Below are 21,506 nucleotides of genomic sequence, written 5' to 3'. Positions count from 1 at the left end.
TATATCTGTTGATCATTATTAGGACGTTAAATACAATATATCATATGACTGATAGTTACTATACAAATCTTCTAACAATATATACCCCATAAACTCGACCATATTGCCAAAGCGCAAAACACTTCTGACATCACAAGCTGTGGTGTCCTTAGTCATCATGTATTTGTTAAAATCATCTCGTAGAGAAAGATCTTAACCTAAGGTTGAAACCTGCACTGAGAAATGTTGACTTCCCAGCTACCTTCCAGATCAAAGGAAATCATCACTGATCTTTTGGAGAAATCATGTATGCTATCAATGCAGGAGCCTCCTATTACTCTGCGTATCTCCTCTCTGGATGATGCAGATGGTAATGCCTGCACTGGGCGGACAAGAACATATTCTTAAAATTCTTTCATTTTGTTCATCCTCTATTGTCAGTGATATTTACACTCCACACCACGAGGATGCACTACTGTTGTCCTTGCTAAAAAAAAGAAGATGGCATATCACGGAAACAGTGTTCAACTAATTTTAATGTGTCAATTTCCATGGTATATCAAAAACATTTCATTTCATACTAAAAGCATTAGATATAACCATTGTTATTTAGATGCGATCATCTTACAAGAGAAAATATAATGAAGCACAGTACTGTGTTCTCAGAAGCATCTCCTGGCCACGGGACAACTATCATACTTGCCGGTATATATAACGTTATACTTAAGAGTTTTGATTACAAGCCCTAATTTCCTACTGTGGTCAGAAGAAGCGGGACTATTTGAAAATCATGAAGATATCCTTGCCTAATGATCATGTTCTTGGCACAGTAGGATCTTGTGCTGGAAGCAGTAATAAGCAAATATTACAAAAGCCATCATGGATAGACTCTCCTGGCTGGAGAAAGATGATGTCATTTTTGATCAAGGGTTTAGGGATGTTTTGCCAGATTTGGAATCACATGGTTTGACAACAAATATGCCAACTTGTAAAATACTTGGGCACACTCAACGTGACGACCTACAAGCTAACCTCGATATCAAGGATGGTTCAAGCAATGGCTTTTTTTCAAATAACAACTCGCCTCCAACTATTCCATTGATGTCATAGAGGCATTCGTTAGACTAGTAACAGCCTGTCTTGACCGAATCTGTGGACCCATATATGTTAGAACACGAGCAAAACGCAAAGGATAGGCCGCTGAATGCCAAAATAAAAGCGTGTCTTAGTGTTCACAACAACTTAGCTCAGCATGTGAAAATTGAGCCAGATCTTACCAAAAGGTCCAAGTCACTATTTGTCAAACTAGACGCTACTGCGGATAATTGTGACTTTCCAAAGTTAGACATGGAATATCTTCAGATGATATCCTGTGGCAGCTGGCTATATAAGTGAGCACCTCAGTGATGATGGTGACTATGAGATCTTGGTCTATTGTACTCAGGAGACATTGTACAATGTCAGTATCCTGTACTATTTAGGATACTACATGCATTTAGAAACCAGTAGGCCTTTGCATCCAAACATCAAAAAGTTTAAGAGAAACCTCAAGTAATGTAGATTTCACTATCAATTGTCATCTTCAAGGCATTAGATATAGTTGATTGGACAATTAGAAATACATTACTGTATGATATAGATTGACACTGACATGGCTGATCATATTGGATTCCAGATTAGGATGTGGTTTGATGTGTAAACAAATTTAAATCCATCATTTAACATTCTTGTTAGAATATTGATTCAGCAGCTGTAAGGACATTTTTGTGGTTATCTGGGAACATGACAGCCATTTTGAAAGTTGAAAATTCCCGTAAGTGTGTTATTAGTGTATTGATGACAGTTCCTTTGTACTAAGAAACCAAATGCAAACAGTTCAGTTCACTTTACAATACAAAACAAATTATTCCCTTTGCTTGTCTTTCCTTAAAAAAATACATAGCACTATTGTCAATCAATTTTTAACTACATTTTCTTTACACAAAGCACCTTATTACTATTTTTGTGTGATTTATTTTATACAGTTTGAAGATGTTTTTTAGCACAAAGTTATGAATGAACTCAAATAGGAAGTTGTATCTTATACCATTAGAAAATTTCACTTAATGTAAAAAGAACATATCTTCTCTCAAAATCCATTATATTTACATCTCCTGTTCCCAATGTGTTCAAAACTGTGACTTCTGACATATATGACATCTAACATGTTATTATCAGCATGTTTATGTTTAGTCTCCTTTTTAAAAAAAGAAAGAAATTATATTATAGCATTTTCCCCCAAAACCATTTCCTTTTTTTTTTTTTTTTGGTTTTCGCACAAAAAAGGCCCTACATTCTTGCGCATGTACATGGACTTAAATGCCTATTTGTAAACATATAACTACAGAGGCTACCAACAGTACATACCAGCTGTTGTATTTGCTTCTTAGGCTATTTTGAAACCTTTATTTCATTATGGGTCTAGTATACTTCCCTGTCAACATTGTGACTGTCTTTCAATCACTTTGCTAGTCATTTCCTTCAAAGAAGTTTTGGGTCAAGTTTGAGTGCAATTAGCCATACAGAAGTTGAAATACTGCAAGAAACCTGACAGACTGACTGACAACCTGATTACTATAGTTTGTATACAGCAGTAATATCAATACTCTGACAATGGCAGCATTAGCTGTAAGACAAATGTTGTATACAGCAGTAATATCAATACTCTGACAATGGCAGCATTAGCTGTAAGACAAATGTTGTATACAGCAGTAATATCAATACTCTGACAATGGCAGCATTAGCTGTAAGACAAATGTTGTATACAGCAGTAATATCAATACTCTGACAATGGCAGCATTAGCTGTAAGACAAATGTTGTATACAGCAGTAATATCAATACTCTGACAATGGCAGCATTAGCTGTAAGACAAATGTTGTATACAGCAGTAATATCAATACTCTGACAATGGCAGCATTAGCTGTAAGACAAATGTTGTATACAGCAGTAATATCAATACTCTGACAATGGCAGCATTAGCTGTAAGACAAATGTTGTATACAGCAGTAATATCAATACTCTGACAATGGCAGCATTAGCTGTAAGACAAATGTTGTATACAGCAGTAATATCAGGCAGCATTAGCTGTAAGACAAATGTTGTATACAGCAGTAATATCAATACTCTGACAATGGCAGCATTAGCTGTAAGACAAATGTTGTATACAGCAGTAATATCAATACTCTGACAATGACAATGGTTGTATACAGCAGTAATATCAATACTCTGACAATGGCAGCATTAGCTGTAAGACAAATGTTGTATACAGCAGTAATATCAATACTCTGACAATGGCAGCATTAGCTGTAAGACAAATGTTGTATACAGCAGTAATATCAATACTCTGACAATGGCAGCATTAGCTGTAAGACAAATGTTGTATACAGCAGTAATATCAATACTCTGACAATGGCAGCATTAGCTGTAAGACAAATGTTGTATACAGCAGTAATATCAATACTCTGACAATGGCAGCATTAGCTGTAAGACAAATGTTGTATACAGCAGTAATATCAATACTCTGACAATGGCAGCATTAGCTGTAAGACAAATGTTGTATACAGCAGTAATATCAATACTCTGACAATGGCAGCATTAGCTGTAAGACAAATGTTGTATACAGCAGTAATATCAATACTCTGACAATGGCAGCATTAGCTGTAAGACAAATGTTGTATACAGCAGTAATATCAATACTCTGACAATGGCAGCATTAGCTGTAAGACAAATGTTGTATACAGCAGTAATATCAATACTCTGACAATGGCAGCATTAGCTGTAAGACAAATGTTGTATACAGCAGTAATATCAATACTCTGACAATGGCAGCATTAGCTGTAAGACAAATGTTGTATACAGCAGTAATATCAATACTCTGACAATGGCAGCATTAGCTGTAAGACAAATGTTGTATACAGCAGTAATATCAATACTCTGACAATGGCAGCATTAGCTGTAAGACAAATGTTGTATACAGCAGTAATATCAATACTCTGACAATGGCAGCATTAGCTGTAAGACAAATGTTGTATACAGCAGTAATATCAATACTCTGACAATGGCAGCATTAGCTGTAAGACAAATGTTGTATACAGCAGTAATATCAATACTCTGACAATGGCAGCATTAGCTGTAAGACAAATGTTGTATACAGCAGTAATATCAATACTCTGACAATGGCAGCATTAGCTGTAAGACAAATGTTGTATACAGCAGTAATATCAATACTCTGACAATGGCAGCATTAGCTGTAAGACAAATGTTGTATACAGCAGTAATATCAATACTCTGACAATGGCAGCATTAGCTGTAAGACAAATGTTGTATACAGCAGTAATATCAATACTCTGACAATGGCAGCATTAGCTGTAAGACAAATGTTGTATACAGCAGTAATATCAATACTCTGACAATGGCAGCATTAGCTGTAAGACAAATGTTGTATACAGCAGTAATATCAATACTCTGACAATGGCAGCATTAGCTGTAAGACAAATGTTGTATACAGCAGTAATATCAATACTCTGACAATGGCAGCATTAGCTGTAAGACAAATGTTGTATACAGCAGTAATATCAATACTCTGACAATGGCAGCATTAGCTGTAAGACAAATGTTGTATACAGCAGTAATATCAATACTCTGACAATGGCAGCATTAGCTGTAAGACAAATGTTGTATACAGCAGTAATATCAATACTCTGACAATGGCAGCATTAGCTGTAAGACAAATGTTGTATACAGCAGTAATATCAATACTCTGACAATGGCAGCATTAGCTGTAAGACAAATGTTGTATACAGCAGTAATATCAATACTCTGACAATGGCAGCATTAGCTGTAAGACAAATGTTGTATACAGCAGTAATATCAATACTCTGACAATGGCAGCATTAGCTGTAAGACAAATGTTGTATACAGCAGTAATATCAATACTCTGACAATGGCAGCATTAGCTGTAAGACAAATGTTGTATACAGCAGTAATATCAATACTCTGACAATGGCAGCATTAGCTGTAAGACAAATGTTGTATACAGCAGTAATATCAATACTCTGACAATGGCAGCATTAGCTGTAAGACAAATGTTGTATACAGCAGTAATATCAATACTCTGACAATGGCAGCATTAGCTGTAAGACAAATGTTGTATACAGCAGTAATATCAATACTCTGACAATGGCAGCATTAGCTGTAAGACAAATGTTGTATACAGCAGTAATATCAATACTCTGACAATGGCAGCATTAGCTGTAAGACAAATGTTGTATACAGCAGTAATATCAATACTCTGACAATGGCAGCATTAGCTGTAAGACAAATGTTGTATACAGCAGTAATATCAATACTCTGACAATGGCAGCATTAGCTGTAAGACAAATGTTGTATACAGCAGTAATATCAATACTCTGACAATGGCAGCATTAGCTGTAAGACAAATGTTGTATACAGCAGTAATATCAATACAATGGCAAAATGTTGTATACATCTGACAATGGCAGCATTAGCTGTAAGACAAATGTTGTATACAGCAGTAATATCAATACTCTGACAATGGCAGCATTAGCTGTAAGACAAATGTTGTATACAGCAGTAATATCAATACTCTGACAATGGCAGCATTAGCTGTAAGACAAATGTTGTATACAGCAGTAATATCAATACTCTGACAATGGCAGCATTAGCTGTAAGACAAATGTTGTATACAGCAGTAATATCAATACTCTGACAATGGCAGCATTAGCTGTAAGACAAATGTTGTATACAGCAGTACAGCAGTAATATCAATACTCTGACAATGGCAGCATTAGCTGTAAGACAAATGTTGTATACAGCAGTAATATCAATACTCTGACAATGGCAGCATTAGCTGTAAGACAATTGTTGTATACAGCAGTAATATCAATACTCTGACAATGGCAGCATTAGCTGTAAGACAAATGTTGTATACAGCAGTAATATCAATACTCTGACAATGGCAGCATTAGCTGTAAGACAAATGTTGTATACAGCAGTAATATCAATACTCTGACAATGGCAGCATTAGCTGTAAGACAAATGTTGTATACAGCAGTAATATCAATACTCTGACAATGGCAGCATTAGCTGTAAGACAAATGTTGTATACAGCAGTAATATCAATACTCTGACAATGGCAGCATTAGCTGTAAGACAAATGTTGTATACAGCAGTAATATCAATACTCTGACAATGGCAGCATTAGCTGTAAGACAAATGTTGTATACAGCAGTAATATCAATACTCTGACAATGGCAGCATTAGCTGTAAGACAAATGTTGTATACAGCAGTAATATCAATACTCTGACAATGGCAGCATTAGCTGTAAGACAAATGTTGTATACAATGGCAGCAAATTATGCAATGTAAGACAAATGTTGTATACAGCAAATAATATCAATACTCTGACAATGGCAGCATTAAAATAAGACAAATGTTGTATACAGCAGTACAATACTCTGTAAATGGCAGCATTAGCTCAAATAGTGTGGATCAATACTCTGACAATGGCAGCATTAGCTGTAAATATTCAGTGTACTTGTTACATGTTGGCAGCATTAGCTGCAGCATTATATTACTTAAAATCAGCAAAATAGTTGTACATTGTTGTTAAATGTTGATAAAAATAAATCAATACATCATGACAATGGCAGCATAGCTGTATCACACAATACTGCAATGTCATAACATGTTGTATACAGCAGTAATATTTCAATACTTGTTGTTTCACTTAGCAGTAAGACAAATGTTGTTGATACAAGTAATATCAATACACAATACAGGACAATTCCTGTACATGTTGTTATTTTCTAGTTTTGTTATGTTTTAAGATCAGATAGAATGGAAAAAAGATACCATAAAAACATCATTAAAAATAGACCTGTATCCTGCTTCATAACTTAAGTGAAAATTTCACACTTGTTGTTTCACTTCAGTAAAACCACAAATATTTGAACAATTAAAAATATCTACGGATCAGATAGGGTACTGTAGTGGCATTATTGTGATGTAAAATTTGTATTGTTGATTGCACTGGGTACCCTTTAAACAACCAGGATCATTTAAAGGGAGAAATTCCTTGTGGTGATTGGTATCTACCTCACTGAACAACATAGGAAAGTTCCATCGCATTCCATCCACAGCAGTAAGGCTAAAGCAAGATGTTCACCTGAGGTTACGAAGGCAAACATTCCAACTGAGGTTACAACTGATAAATATGGTATGTATTTACTGGTAACAGTGACTAGAACAAAGTAATGATTATTCATTATAAAAAAACACTGGAAAAATACAGATAGACTGCCCTTACACTGTAAGTCACTAGAGTCGTGTGTATATATAGACACAAAACGGCCGAGTTATAAGGTATAAAAGATAAACATGTACATAAGATAAATGTAACTACATTAAAATGTTTATGTGTAGTTAACAAGCACCACACTCCTGGTACCCAGACTATCAGTTTATCAACTACAACCTCTTCAAGATTTTAATAGCAGAACCCCAACAAAACATCAGACTAATGTAGTGATTATATGTTTGTAGAAAATGATAAAAATCTTCAGGAAGTTACATCAGTGACAACTGGGGCTTATTTTGTGAAATATGAGAAACACCAATAAAATCAATCAACATGACATTTTATAATCAACTTATCGTGTGTTTGACCTTTAAATGTTCTATAGGTACATATCATTGTCCCAACAGAAGACATTCTCAGGTATCAATAAATACATATCAGAACAATATAAACTGGCTCATCTTTATATCTTCTGCAAGTATTTCATATATATATATGAGTTGATGTGATTTTATCTAGGGGTAAGGGGATTTCAATAGTAAAACTTGTAAACAAAGTGATAACTCTTGACAGTACACAGCGAGATTTAGGGATAAATGACAGTCTGGAAATGGAACATGTGTCTTAAAGAGGAACAAGAGGGCTGTGGCCCTTAATGGTCATATGACAAGCGATGAATGGATTGACAAACCACAGAATTTACTGATACTGGTCTGACAAATCTGATGAATTCAAATTTTGAACATTCCTTGACAGTATGAGAAACTCAGAAATGGTAGGTTCTGTTCATGAAAAGTAGTTCCACCAAAAAATAACAACAAATCACAAAATCAAACTGCGAATATTTTCTCGTTGGTGTGAATGAAACTTGAGAAGTAGTTCAGACTATTTGTTCTAGATGAGCTATGTTGGATTTTGGACCAAAGCAAAAAATAAAGATTTGGTCGGAAAATCTCAGGTTCACTCCATGCTTGCTTAATGTCATTGGCACTCCCTGATAATGTTTCAGGCCAAATTTGGTTGAAATCTACCCAAGCATTACAAGGGAGTAGCATTTTGGAGAAAAAAAATTTTGTCCCCTTTTGGAGCCATCCCCCCCCCTTCCCCTAAGTCTCTAGGGTTTGAATCAACTTTCTGTTTTTTAGAAAAGATTCTCCAGTCTCAATAATGTTTTGTACCAAACTTCGTTTAAATCCATTCAAGCTTCAAGGAAGAGAAGTGCTTTTATGCAAAAATATTTACTAATTTTTCCATTTGGGGCCCCGCTCCCAAGTCTCTAGGGGTCAAATCAACTTTCTGAATTTGAGAAAAAATAATATATCATCCACAATATTGTTTCAGTCAAACATTTCGTTGAAATCTACTCTGGCATTAAGAAGCTGTAGTGTTTTGAAGCAAAATATTATCTAGTTTCCACTTTTGGGGCCTCGCCCCTAAGTCCCTAGTAGTCACATCAACTTTCTGAATTAAAAATATAATTTCCCATCCTCAATTGTCTTTTAGACCAAATCTGGTCGAAGTCCATTCCAGCATTAAGGCAGAGTAGCATTTTCAAGCAAAATAATTGACTACTTCCCCTTTTGGCATCCAGCCCCAAAGTCCCTCGGTGTCAATTCAACTTTCCGAATTTAAGAAATCATTCTACACTCTCCATGATGCTTCAGACTAAATCTGGTTGAAATTCATTCAAGCATTAAGAAAAAGAAGCATTTTGATATTGATGAATTTTCCCATTTGGGGCCCCATGGATAGGTCCCTCAGGGATGAATCAAATTAATTTAAGAATTACTTGTCTACCCTAACTAATGATTCAGGCCCAAGCTTGTTGAAATCTACTTTGGCAGAAAGAGTGGTAGGGTTTTAAAGCTAACTACAGCACCTCCCTCTTAGGGGCACTGTCCCTTGACCCTTACGTATCGAATCAAAATTCTGAATTTAACAAACATTTTCTCTCACCCAATTATTCATCAAATTGAATTTGGTTGAAAACTACTAAGGTATGAGAGAGAATAGGATATCAAAGAAAAAGTTAACGCATGACACATGTCCCATGGCTGACTATAGATCATCTTGACCCTTCGGGTCAGATGACCTAAAAATCAAACATTTCAACTTCAACAATTCTCATGATGAAAGAGATAACTCAATAATAACATGGCAAATTCTGAACTGAGCGGAAAGAAACAGCTGATTGAATAATCATCATTGTTACATATGTAGGCTTTGTTGATATCATACTACACAAAATGTTGTTGAATGACAAAAAAAAGCTGGAGATTTCAACATGCACAGTGATTCAGTTCTGCACCTCAACAGGTAAGAACAAAACAATATCTTGTACTTTTTCCAATGAAAATATGCCAATAGGCAATTCTTTTTGAAAGCATGCAGAACAGGGAAAAGCAGGATTCTGCCAAAAATGCTAAAAAAAACCCCATCAGTCATTGAACTGATGATGGCTTTACCAACTGAGATTAAATGGTTTGTATGTGTAATGTATACTCTGTCAGCTCATTGACATTGAACATATCACATAACCAGGGTGAAAAATAAACATTCCAATCTGAAGGAGGTGAAGAGGATAGAACAAGCCTTATGGATAGTCTTGTGTTTTTGTTACTAATACATTGTTAGATTTATATAAATTACTATGTACATATAATAGACAATTTTTTCAGACAAATTTCATACTTAAAACATCGATTTGTATCATTTGTGTATAAATTATTATTCATTTACAATAAGGTGCATTTCTACACAAACAATACATAATTAAGGTCATTATGATCAACACAGTCTACGAAATAGTTATATTATCTACTTAGTAAGATACAAAGGGTAGAGTCAATAATTAATTTAAAGTTCTGGGTTATCTTCACTCCTTGGCTGGATACCCGAAGGTTTCCAACATCCTTAATCATTTTGTGTTATGTAGCTGTACAGTGTATATTCAGCAAGATAATATACAAAAGCTGGGGCGAAATGTAATTACATATCACAAAATTAAATCATTGTATGTTTCATAAATCATGTCTTTGAAGGTTGGGAAAACAATGGAAAAATAAATTCAATAATTATTTTACTTTGTCTGTTGCAAGCCATTGTACTCATTTACAGTTGATTAAAATCAAATACAAAAGATGTAATTCATGAAAATAATTCCTTATCTAAATATAACTGTATTTTCATATTAGCACCAAATGATATATAAACAAAAAGGTATAGAAAATTTTGATGTCCTGTTAGTACATGCACAGAATGTACATACATGTATTTAGCAAAACTTGATCCAGCAAAACCATTTTGGTACTTTAAGTTTTACAAGAAACTGTGTGATTATTCTCAGTGTACAGGTATAAATTTTTTTCTTTCATTTTCTAACCAAAAGAAAAAAAATTATAATTACTGACATTTGACACAAGGTAATTATCCAGTGTTGATAAATTTAAGGAGTCAAAATAACAATAAATGGCATTTTACTTACTTTCACAATATGGAATTTAAACTTATATGAATAATAAAAAGAAATAAAAACAATAATTAATATGAAAATGCTACAATATTTATATGTCAGATTGTCCCATTTTATGGGTAGAGTGATTCAAATGTTTTTGGAAAGGGGAGGCAACCACTAAAAATTTCAACTTAAATCACTTTTCAAATAAGAGCTATTCCAGAAAAGACATCTATCCCACCATGGCATTTCAAATTTTGTTAAGGGGTACCACCCATAGAATTTAATTGACTTTTTGCTCAGAACTGAAGACAGGGAACAAAAAACAGGAACAATAATTTATTTAAGGATTTTGGGATCAGTAGATGTTTTACTGGAACAACACAAATCTTTTAAAAAAGAATATTTTTTCATGAAATACAAGTTGGCTTAAACAGGTTTAAACACAGAAGTACTATATTGCTATACATTGTACCTGTATACTCCATATTTCCTGTCCGTCAAACTTCACCAATCAGTCAATCATTCGATGTATGTGAGTGTCATTGGCATGCGAAGATACATTATCAAGGTCATTCCACCATTTGTACAAGAACTTGTCCACGATTAGTTTAAACCAAGGTGTCAAAAGAGTTCCTGATGAATCAGCTTCCTCTGTTCAAGTAAAAAACAATACTGTATAGCTGGTTATTTCTGTGATGATATTGTCACTACTGTATATCTATAAGTGATCCCGGGGATGATATTGTCACTACTGTATATTTATAAGTGATCCCGGGGATGATATTTTCACTACTGTATATCTATAAGTGATCCCGGGGATGATATTGTCACTACTGTATATTTATAAGTGATCCCGGGGATGATATTTTCACTACTGTATATCTATAAGTGATATGATATTGTCACTACTGTATATCCCGGGGATGATATTTTCACTACTGTATATCTATAAGTGATCCCGGGGATGATATTTTCACTACTGTATATTTATAAGTGATCCCGGGGATGATATTGTCACTACTGTATATTTATAAGTGATCCCGGGGATGATATTTTCACTACTGTATATTTATAAGTGATCCCGGGGATGATATTTTCACTACTCATGATATTGTCTACTGTATATCTGATATTTTCACTACTGTATATCCCGGGGATGATATTTTCACTACTGTATATTTATAAGTGATCCCGGGATGATATTTTCAATACTGTAAATTTTTAAGTGTTCCCGGGGATGATATTTTCACTACTGTATATTTATAAGTGATCCCGGGGATGATATTGTCACTACTGTATATCTATAAGTGATCCCGGGGATGATATTTTCACTACTGTATATCTATAAGTGATCCCGGGGATGATATTTTCACTACTGTATATCTATAAGTGATCCCGGGGATGATATTTTCACTACTGTATATTTATAAGTGATCCCGGGGATGATATTTTCACTACTGTATATCTATAAGTGATCCCGGGGATGATATTTTCACTACTGTATATTTATAAGTGATCCCGGGGATATTTATATGATATTTTCACTACTGTATATCTATAAGTGATCCCGGGGATGATATTTTCACTACTGTATATCTATAAGTGATCCCGGGGATGATATTTTCACTCACTGTAGTATTTATAAGTGATCCCGGGGATGATAATTTCCCGGGGATGATATTTTCACTACTGTATATTTATAAGTGATCCCGGGGATGATATTTTCACTACTGTATATTTATAAGTGATCCCGGGGATGATATTTTCACTACTGTATATCTATAAGTGATCCCGGGGATGATATTTTCACTACTGTATATCTATAAGTGATCCCGGGGATGATATTTTCACTACTGTATATCTATAAGTGATCCCGGGGATGATATTTTCACTACTGTATATCTATAAGTGATCCCGGGGATGATATTTTCACTACTGTATATCTATAAGTGATCCCGGGGATGATATTTTCACTACTGTATATTTATAAGTGATCCCGGGGATGATATTTTCACTACTGTATATCTATAAGTGATCCCGGGGATGATATTTTCACTACTGTATATTTATAAGTGATCCCGGGGATGATATTTTCACTATTTCACTGTATATTTATAAGTGATCCCTGGGATGATATTTTCACTACTGTATATTTATAAGTGATCCCGGGGATGATATTTTCACTACTGTATATTTATAAGTGATCCCAGGGATATTTTCATATTTTCACTACTGTATATTTATAAGTGATCCCGGGGATGATATTGTCACTACTGTATATCTATAAGTGATCCCGGGGATGATATTTTCACTACTGTATATTTATAAGTGATCCCGGGGATGATATTTTCACTACTGTATATTTATAAGTGATCCCGGGGATGATATTTTCACTACTGTATATCTATAAGTGATCCCAGGGATGATATTTTCACTACTGTATATTTATAAGTGATCCCGGGGATGATATTTTCACTACTGTATATCTATAAGTGATCCCGGGGATGATATTTTCACTACTGTATATCTATAAGTGATCCCGGGGATGATATTTTCACTACTGTATATTTATAAGTGATCCCGGGGATGATATTTTCACTACTGTATATTTATAAGTGATCCCGGGGATGATATTTTCACTACTGTATATCTATAAGTGATCCCGAGGATGATATTTTCACTACTGTATATCTATAAGTGTGATCCCGGGGATGATATTTTCACTACTGTATATTTATAAGTGATCCCGGGGATGATATTTTCACTACTGTATATTTATAAGTGATCTCGGGGATGATATTTTCACTACTGTATATTTATAAGTGATCCCAGGGATGATATTTTCACTACTGTATATCTATAAGTGATCCCGGGGATGATATTTTCACTACTGTATATCTATAAGTGATCCCGGGGATGATATTTTCACTACTGTATATTTATAAGTGATCCCGGGGATGATATTTTCACTACTGTATATCTATAAGTGATCCCGGGGATGATATTTTCACTACTGTATATCTATAAGTGATCCCGGGGATGATATTTTCACTACTGTATATCTATAAGTGATCCCGGGGATGATATTTTACACTATAAGTGATGTGATTTCACTGTATATCTATAAGTGATCCCGGGGATGATATTTTCACTACTGTATATCTATAAGTGATCCCGGGGATGATATTTTCACTACTGTATATCTATAAGTGATCCCGGGGATGATATTTTCACTACTGTATATCTATAAGTGATCCCGGGGATGATATTTTCACTACTGTATATCTATAAGTGATCCCGGGGATGATATTTTCACTACTGTATATCTATAAGTGATCCCGGGGATGATATTTTCACTACTGTATATCTATAAGTGATCCCGGGGATGATATTTTCACTACTGTATATTTATAAGTGATCCCGGGGATGATATTTTCACTACTGTATATCTATAAGTGATCCCGGGGATGATATTTTCACTACTGTATATCTATAAGTGATCCCGGGGATGATATTTTCACTACTGTATATTTATAAGTGATCCCGGGGATGATATTTTCACTACTGTATATTTATAAGTGATCCCGGGGATGATATTTTCACTACTGTATATTTATAAGTGATCCCGGGGATGATATTTTCACTACTGTATATTTATAAGTGATCCCGGGGATGATATTTTCACTACTGTATATTTATAAGTGATCCCGGGGATGATATTTTCACTGTCACTGTATATTAATAAGTGATCCCGGGGATGATATTTTCACTGTCACTGTATATTTATAAGTGATCCCGGGGATGATATTTTCACTACTGTATATTTATAAGTGATCCCGGGGATGATATTTTCACTACTGTATATTTATAAGTGATCCTTGGGATGATATTTTCACTATTTCACTCTATATTTATAAGTAAATTACCAACTATACAATAGGAGGGGTGTGGGATGTGCATCTTTCACATAACTGTTCTGTCATATCATAATGCCAAGTCATAAATATGTGTATTTTGTGATGTATAAAGGAATAAGTTAAGAAATTGTGACATCACATGATTTTCTTTACAATGAAGAATGTCAAATCAGCTGGTCTTATTGGGAAATTGATTTGAAAGTTTTCCCTTAATTTCCAGAAATATGAGTTATATGATAAACTGGATCTTAAAGTTATATCATTGTGATATGGAATTGATTGAACTTAACTACAGGCTAATGGCATATCATTTGATGAATTCCTATTACATTGACACACACAACAAAAAATGAATCTGCCAAAATCAATAGAAAAGTATCAGGTAACTTTAGATTGTAAGCCATATCACTTAAAAAAAACTAAAAACTTTCCACAAAATTTAATTACAGGTACATTAATCCCCAAGATGAAGTGTTCACAAAAAATATTTTCTTCAATTCAGCTACATGAAAATATGCGAGAAGATTTAGACTTCATACTACAGGAAAATTATTGACTGATCAAAATCAAAAACTCTAACTACATACATGTAATAAAGGCTTCAATCATTTCCTGCATCAATTGAAAATAATGTGATCTTGCTGTCTTCATGAAAATATAGCTGAAACTCAGCTCCAAATATATACAGAGGAAAGGGAAAACCAAGGAATGAAGGGAGGTATCTCCTTACTGACCGACAAGTTTCTGAAGCTCTTCCTTGGTAACATATTTACACATTTTCACTTCATCAGGATTCGGGAGCAATTCAACATCCTTCTGCACTATCAGAACATAATCAATCTCGTGTTCTCCCCACACACCATCAACTGGTATATTTCCTGACTTATAATGGATCCTTGTGAGAAAGTGAAATTCTGACAGGTCAATCTGAAAAACGTAATTGATCATGTATTCAAACTTTAAAAGTTTATTTCCAGGAACAAATAATTGATGGGATTAAAATTTCACAAAAAAGAAACAACAAGAAAACAATAGCTTAAAACTTTCTATACATGAGAGATGTAACTTATTCACATGGTCTATTACATTTCCATCAAATCTGGTCATTAAACATCCTCGATACACCAGGGCTTACATTTACTTTTGCTCTCTGCACCCCTGGAACATGTCATGGCAAACATTGAAGGCACAAGCAAAGTAATGTGATTTGTTCCAAGATAAAAAAAAAGGCCAATCAGAGACTCCTTTGGAAGATTACATATGAACAACACCAAAGACCCTACAATAAACAGATATATGACCTGGAGATTCATTCGATGTACATCAAAGGATCAAACTAGTCTTTTAATCTCGTCCACAAGGTGTGCATGGATCTTTCAATTTAGTCAGAATATAATCCTGGGGTGCAGAGACCCATAGTGATCAAAACCCCTTGACCTTGAGTATCAAGGATGGTTATTAAATTAACTGTCACTTTAGTCCACTGAAAAAAGTTCTTCTTTATTCTAAAATCTCCATATTTTCCCATCCAAATTAAGAAGCCTTAGTTTGTACCTGATGCTGTTGTATCCCCAGTTCTTGGTGGAGGCGTCTCTGAGCTGATTTCTTAACTCCTCGAGCATTCTTCTCCTCTAACTCTTCTGCTGTGTATAACGGATGGCTGCAGCATGTGTTAGTTAAATGATCTGTATAACAAATTTAAACATCGTTCGTTGTTATCCTTACATGTACTTGACATGTAAAATACATGCGATGATGACTCCACATCCAGAAACATGCTTAATTGGACAGAATAGCCATAAGCATTCTGTGTTATTTCATACCAGTTTCAGTGAAGGACACAGAATATTTCTTTCAGCTTCAACAAGCTCAACAACCTTGAAAATTTCTTAAAACGGTAAGAATTTCATAATTTTCTTATTTGAGGAAACCAAAGCCAAGGGAACTTTAGAATGCTTTGCTACTATACTAGTAAGAGAAAAAAAATGCTGCAAATATGTTTTCTGGAGGCGGTAACAGCGCAGTCAGTTAAACTGTGATACATGGTTTCAAGCTACCAATTAACAGCGGCTTGTGCTTCATGGGAAGCTATGAAACCAGCCGGTCTGTATTGATGTGGTTGTGTCCTTTTGCTTACTTTACCCTAATTATGTCTAGATATTTGCAGTAAGCCTATCAGAAAAAACACATAACCAATCAATTTACAGTACAGAGCTGGTATTATGATTCGGCAATTTCACTAAAACTGTATTACATGTGATAGGATTTAACTTACCAGGGATACAATATTGTTTGATAAATATATGGTATATGTTTTGTAGAACGTGTAACTTACTTGATATATAGGGTACATGTTTTGTAGAACGTGTAACTTACTTGATATATAGGGTACGTGTTTTGTAGAACGTGTAACTTACGTGATATATAGGGTACGTGTTTTGTAGAATGTGTAACTTACTTGATATATAGGGTACATGTTTTGTAGAACGTGTAACTTACTTGATATATAGGGTACATGTTTTGTAGAATGTGTAACTTACTTGATATATAGGGTGCATGTTTTGTAGAATGTGTAACTTACTTGATATATAGGGTACGTGTTTTGTAGAACGTGTAACTTACGTGATATATAGGGTGCGTGTTTTGTAGAATGTGTAACTTACTTGATATATAGGGTACGTGTTTTGTAGAACGTGTAACTTACATGATATATAGGGTGCCTGTTTTGTAGAATGTGTAACTTACTTGATATATAGGGTACATGTTTTGTAGAATGTGTAACTTACTTGATATATAGGGTACATGTTTTGTAGAACGTGTAACTTACTTGATATATAGGGTACGTGTTTTGTAGAACGTGTGACTTACGTGATATATAGGGTGCATGTTTTGTAGAATGTGTAACTTACTTGATATATAGGGTACATGTTTTGTAGAACGTGTAACTTACATGATATATAGGGTGCCTGTTTTGTAGAATGTGTAACTTACTTGATATATAGGGTACGTGTTTTGTAGAACGTGTAACTTACGTGATATATAGGGTGCATGTTTTGTAGAATGTGTAACTTACTTGATATATAGGGTACATGTTTTGTAGAATGTGTAACTTACTTGATATATAGGGTATGTGTTTTGTAGAACGTGTAACTTACGTGATATATAGGGTGCATGTTTTGTAGAATGTGTAACTTACTTGATATATAGGGTACGTGTTTTGTAGAACGTGTAACTTACTTGATATATAGGGTACGTGTTTTGTAGAACGTGTAACTTACGTGATATATAGGGTGCATGTTTTGTAGAATGTGTAACTTACTTGATATATAGGGTACATGTTTTGTAGAACGTGTAACTTACATGATATATAGGGTGCCTGTTTTGTAGAATGTGTAACTTACTTGATATATAGGGTACGTGTTTTGTAGAACGTGTAACTTACGTGATATATAGGGTGCATGTTTTGTAGAATGTGTAACTTACTTGATATATAGGGTACATGTTTTGTAGAATGTGTAACTTACTTGATATATAGGGTATGTGTTTTGTAGAATGTGTAACTTACGTGATATATAGGGTGCATGTTTTGTAGAATGTGTAACTTACTTGATATATAGGGTACGTGTTTTGTAGAATGTGTAACTTACTTGATATATAGGGTACATGTTTTGTAGAACGTGTAACTTACTTGATATATAGGGTACGTGTTTTGTAGAACGTGTAACTTACTTGATATATAGGGTACATGTTTTGTAGAACGTGTAACTTACTTGATATATAGGGTACATGTTTTGTAGAATGTGTAACTTACTTGATATATAGGGTGCATGTTTTGTAGAATGTGTAACTTACTTGATATATAGGGTACGTGTTTTGTAGAACGTGTAACTTACGTGATATATAGGGTGCGTGTTTTGTAGAATGTGTAACTTACTTGATATATAGGGTACGTGTTTTGTAGAACGTGTAACTTACATGATATATAGGGTGCCTGTTTTGTAGAATGTGTAACTTACTTGATATATAGGGTACATGTTTTGTAGAATGTGTAACTTACTTGATATATAGGGTACATGTTTTGTAGAACGTGTAACTTACTTGATATATAGGGTACGTGTTTTGTAGAACGTGTAACTTACGTGATATATAGGGTGCGTGTTTTGTAGAATGTGTAACTTACTTGATATATAGGGTACATGTTTTGTAGAACGTGTAACTTACATGATATATAGGGTGCCTGTTTTGTAGAATGTGTAACTTACTTGATATATAGGGTACGTGTTTTGTAGAACGTGTAACTTACGTGATATATAGGGTGCATGTTTTGTAGAATGTGTAACTTACTTGATATATAGGGTACATGTTTTGTAGAATGTGTAACTTACTTGATATATAGGGTATGTGTTTTGTAGAACGTGTAACTTACGTGATATATAGGGTATGTTTTGTAGAATGTGTAACTTACTTGATATATAGGGTACATGTTTTGTAGAACGTGTAACTTACTTGATATATAGGGTACATGTTTTGTAGAACGTGTAACTTACTTGATATATAGGGTACGTGTTTTGTAGAACGTGTAACTTACTTGATATATAGGGTACATGTTTTGTAGAACGTGTAACTTACTTGATATATAGGGTACATGTTTTGTAGAACGTGTAACTTACTTGGGTAAGTAATTTTCTTTTCAGATCTCTGTTGTAGCAGGAGCTGGCCATCAGTATTAAAGAGAAAGACACTGAATGCTCTGTGGAGCATCCCTGTAATATCAAACAATTATTTGTATGATTGTATGATCTACACTGGTGCTTCATCAGATGGATCTTTTCCACACTTTTCTCTGAATTACAACAGTAGACACTGTTCTTACAGAATTAATCATAAAGAAACATAAAGAAACATGAGAAACCTTCACATTGCCACAGAATTTCTGCTCACTGGTACCAGTGAAATTGGAGAAGTTTATTCTAAAAAAAATTCCAAAATGGTCGTCATGGCAGCCATATTGGATTTCAGACCAACCTAAAGAGTAACAACACTTGGTCAGGACTATCTCATAACCATTTCAAGCAAGTTGGTTCAGGAAAACTATGATTGTTTGTTCATGTTACATAATGGCTGCTGTGGCTGCCATGGTGATATTCTGATGAGACTTAAAATTAAAAACATTCTTTTAGCTTCTTTACTTTAACATCCTATCAAATTCAGCTTAAAGACAATATGGAATTTAGGAAACTTGAAATGTGTTTTGCAAGATGGTAGGCCATGACAACCACTTTTTTATTTTGGAACCTCTCTGAAGAGTCAGAACACAATCTCATGATCCTCATGACAAGGTCCAAATCAATCCCCACAAGTGAAACTAGATAAAAAAGTTTACAATGTAAAAAAGTTTATCTATACCAACATTCGGATCAAAGAACCTGAAAACAAGAAACTTGCATCCTTCAGGGCCATACTTTAAGTTTCATTAAGATACAATCCAGAGAGATATTTTTAATTAGAAAATGTTTGTAAACCATTGACTATATGGCTTTTATGCCTCGTCAGTCCCTTTCATGGACACTTAATTGGAAAGGTGTCTTCTCCATTTCATTGTGTTTCTATTTGTAAGAATTACTCAAGTTGTTTTTCTGCAATTCTCTTCAAATATTGAACTCACCTTATTCCTCTTCAAGTAATACATAATTCAGACTTACCTGTGTTAATATTTTTTAAAAGATGGCAGTCCTTTTTTGAAGCACATCCTGTAATTTTATCATCCTTGTCCACCAGAATGCATTTCTCCTGCATCAGCCTACCTTGTATATTGTCCAGCCCTTTAAGTAATGGGTCATTCTCTATGTTTACTGGGATCTCACTTTTAATGGTCCTGTCAAGTACAAATTATTAATTATAACACTGTACTAATCAATGTCCTTGTACTAATACTATATCTCTATACACTAATACTATATCCCTATATACTTCTACTATATCTACGTATTACTACTACATTGTATATCCCTCGTACTACTTTATATCACTTCTCTATCACATCCCCAAACATTATTTTCCTGTATCATTATATCACTCTATTAGTATACTCCCATGCTACTACAGGTATATCTCTGTGAAGCAGGTAAGACCAACTTCCGTACATGATATTAGCACATTTATTCCAAAATACTCCAGGGGACCAAAACAGCAAATTTCTTAGTATTCTAACAAGGAATAGGCTTGTTGCCAGATTAAAGTAGTTGTGGACATTACATTGTATATTAGTGTTGGGAATCTGGGTATATGCAGCAAAACATCTGTCAGTCCATGATGATGATGATAATGATGATGATGATGATGATGATGATGATGATGATGATGATTTAATACATCTCCATGATTAATTATCAGCTGTTCTACCACAGACATTTTGCATTACATCACATACAGCTGTGGTTCTACGTTCATGTATTTTGATCAAACTTGCAATGTTTTATATTTGCTTTTCTTACCTGGACATAAAATGCTGAGTTATCAGTATCTTTGCAAACGATCGCTTGCAGTATGTGTTCCTTAATCCTGATACGAGACAGCAAGTCATCTTGTTCCATTCCAAACCGAAAGTAACCGGATGTAGTTCATTATAGTCTGTTTCCAATTTAATCTAAAGAAACTGTTCTTGTTGAAATTTGTATTTTTCTTACTCTGTTTCCTTTCAAAATAAATATTTTAAAATATTTAACAACATAAATATCATATCTATGCAACATCACACCAAAAGTACATCACCATAAAATATAAAATAGGCTATA

At 34.3% G+C, this 21,506-nt stretch overlaps 1 protein-coding gene across 2 annotated transcripts; it reads right to left on the bottom strand.

Annotated features, from left to right (window-relative positions):
- Window positions 1-229: 229 nt before the first annotated feature.
- Window positions 230-21,299, bottom strand: LOC132565467 (isopentenyl-diphosphate Delta-isomerase 1-like). Of its 2 annotated transcripts, XM_060230114.1 has the most exons (7): window positions 21,207-21,299; window positions 20,415-20,587; window positions 19,383-19,475; window positions 16,267-16,397; window positions 15,447-15,639; window positions 11,268-11,446; window positions 230-466 (listed from the first exon to the last, which is right to left on the bottom strand). In XM_060230114.1, the coding sequence occupies exons 1-6, from the start codon at window positions 21,293-21,295 to the stop codon at window positions 11,307-11,309; spliced, it is 819 nt and encodes a 272-aa protein (XP_060086097.1). In that variant the 5' UTR covers window positions 21,296-21,299; the 3' UTR covers window positions 230-466; window positions 11,268-11,306. The 2 variants fall into 2 exon arrangements, with proteins under 2 accessions (XP_060086097.1, XP_060086096.1); XM_060230113.1 differs by lacking the exon at window positions 230-466 and having other exon boundaries at window positions 6,816-11,446.
- Between the last annotated feature and the right edge of the window lie 207 nt (window positions 21,300-21,506).

Source organism: Ylistrum balloti, unplaced genomic scaffold (genome assembly GCF_031769215.1).
Source record: "Ylistrum balloti isolate Yb309-2 unplaced genomic scaffold, AGI_CSIRO_Ybal_v1 Utg369724, whole genome shotgun sequence".
Classification (NCBI taxonomy): domain Eukaryota; kingdom Metazoa; phylum Mollusca; class Bivalvia; order Pectinida; family Pectinidae; genus Ylistrum; species Ylistrum balloti.
The sequence above is the reverse complement of the archived record's forward strand: the minus strand, read 5'-3'. Positions and strand labels throughout refer to the sequence as shown.

What these genes read in the sequence shown, in the direction of transcription:
- LOC132565467 (XM_060230114.1), bottom strand. Translation starts at nt 21,295, where the DNA reads ATGACTTGCTGTCTCGTATCAGGATTAAGGAACACATACTGCAAGCGA. An exon ending in AAAGAAAATTACTTACCCAA is followed by an intron (nt 16,398 to 19,382) that starts GTAAGTTACACG and finishes TTTGTTATACAG; the next exon opens with ATCATTTAACTAACACATGC. An exon ending in AGAGCTTCAGAAACTTGTCG is followed by an intron (nt 11,447 to 15,446) that starts GTCAGTAAGGAG and finishes TTACTTGAACAG; the next exon opens with AGGAAGCTGATTCATCAGGA.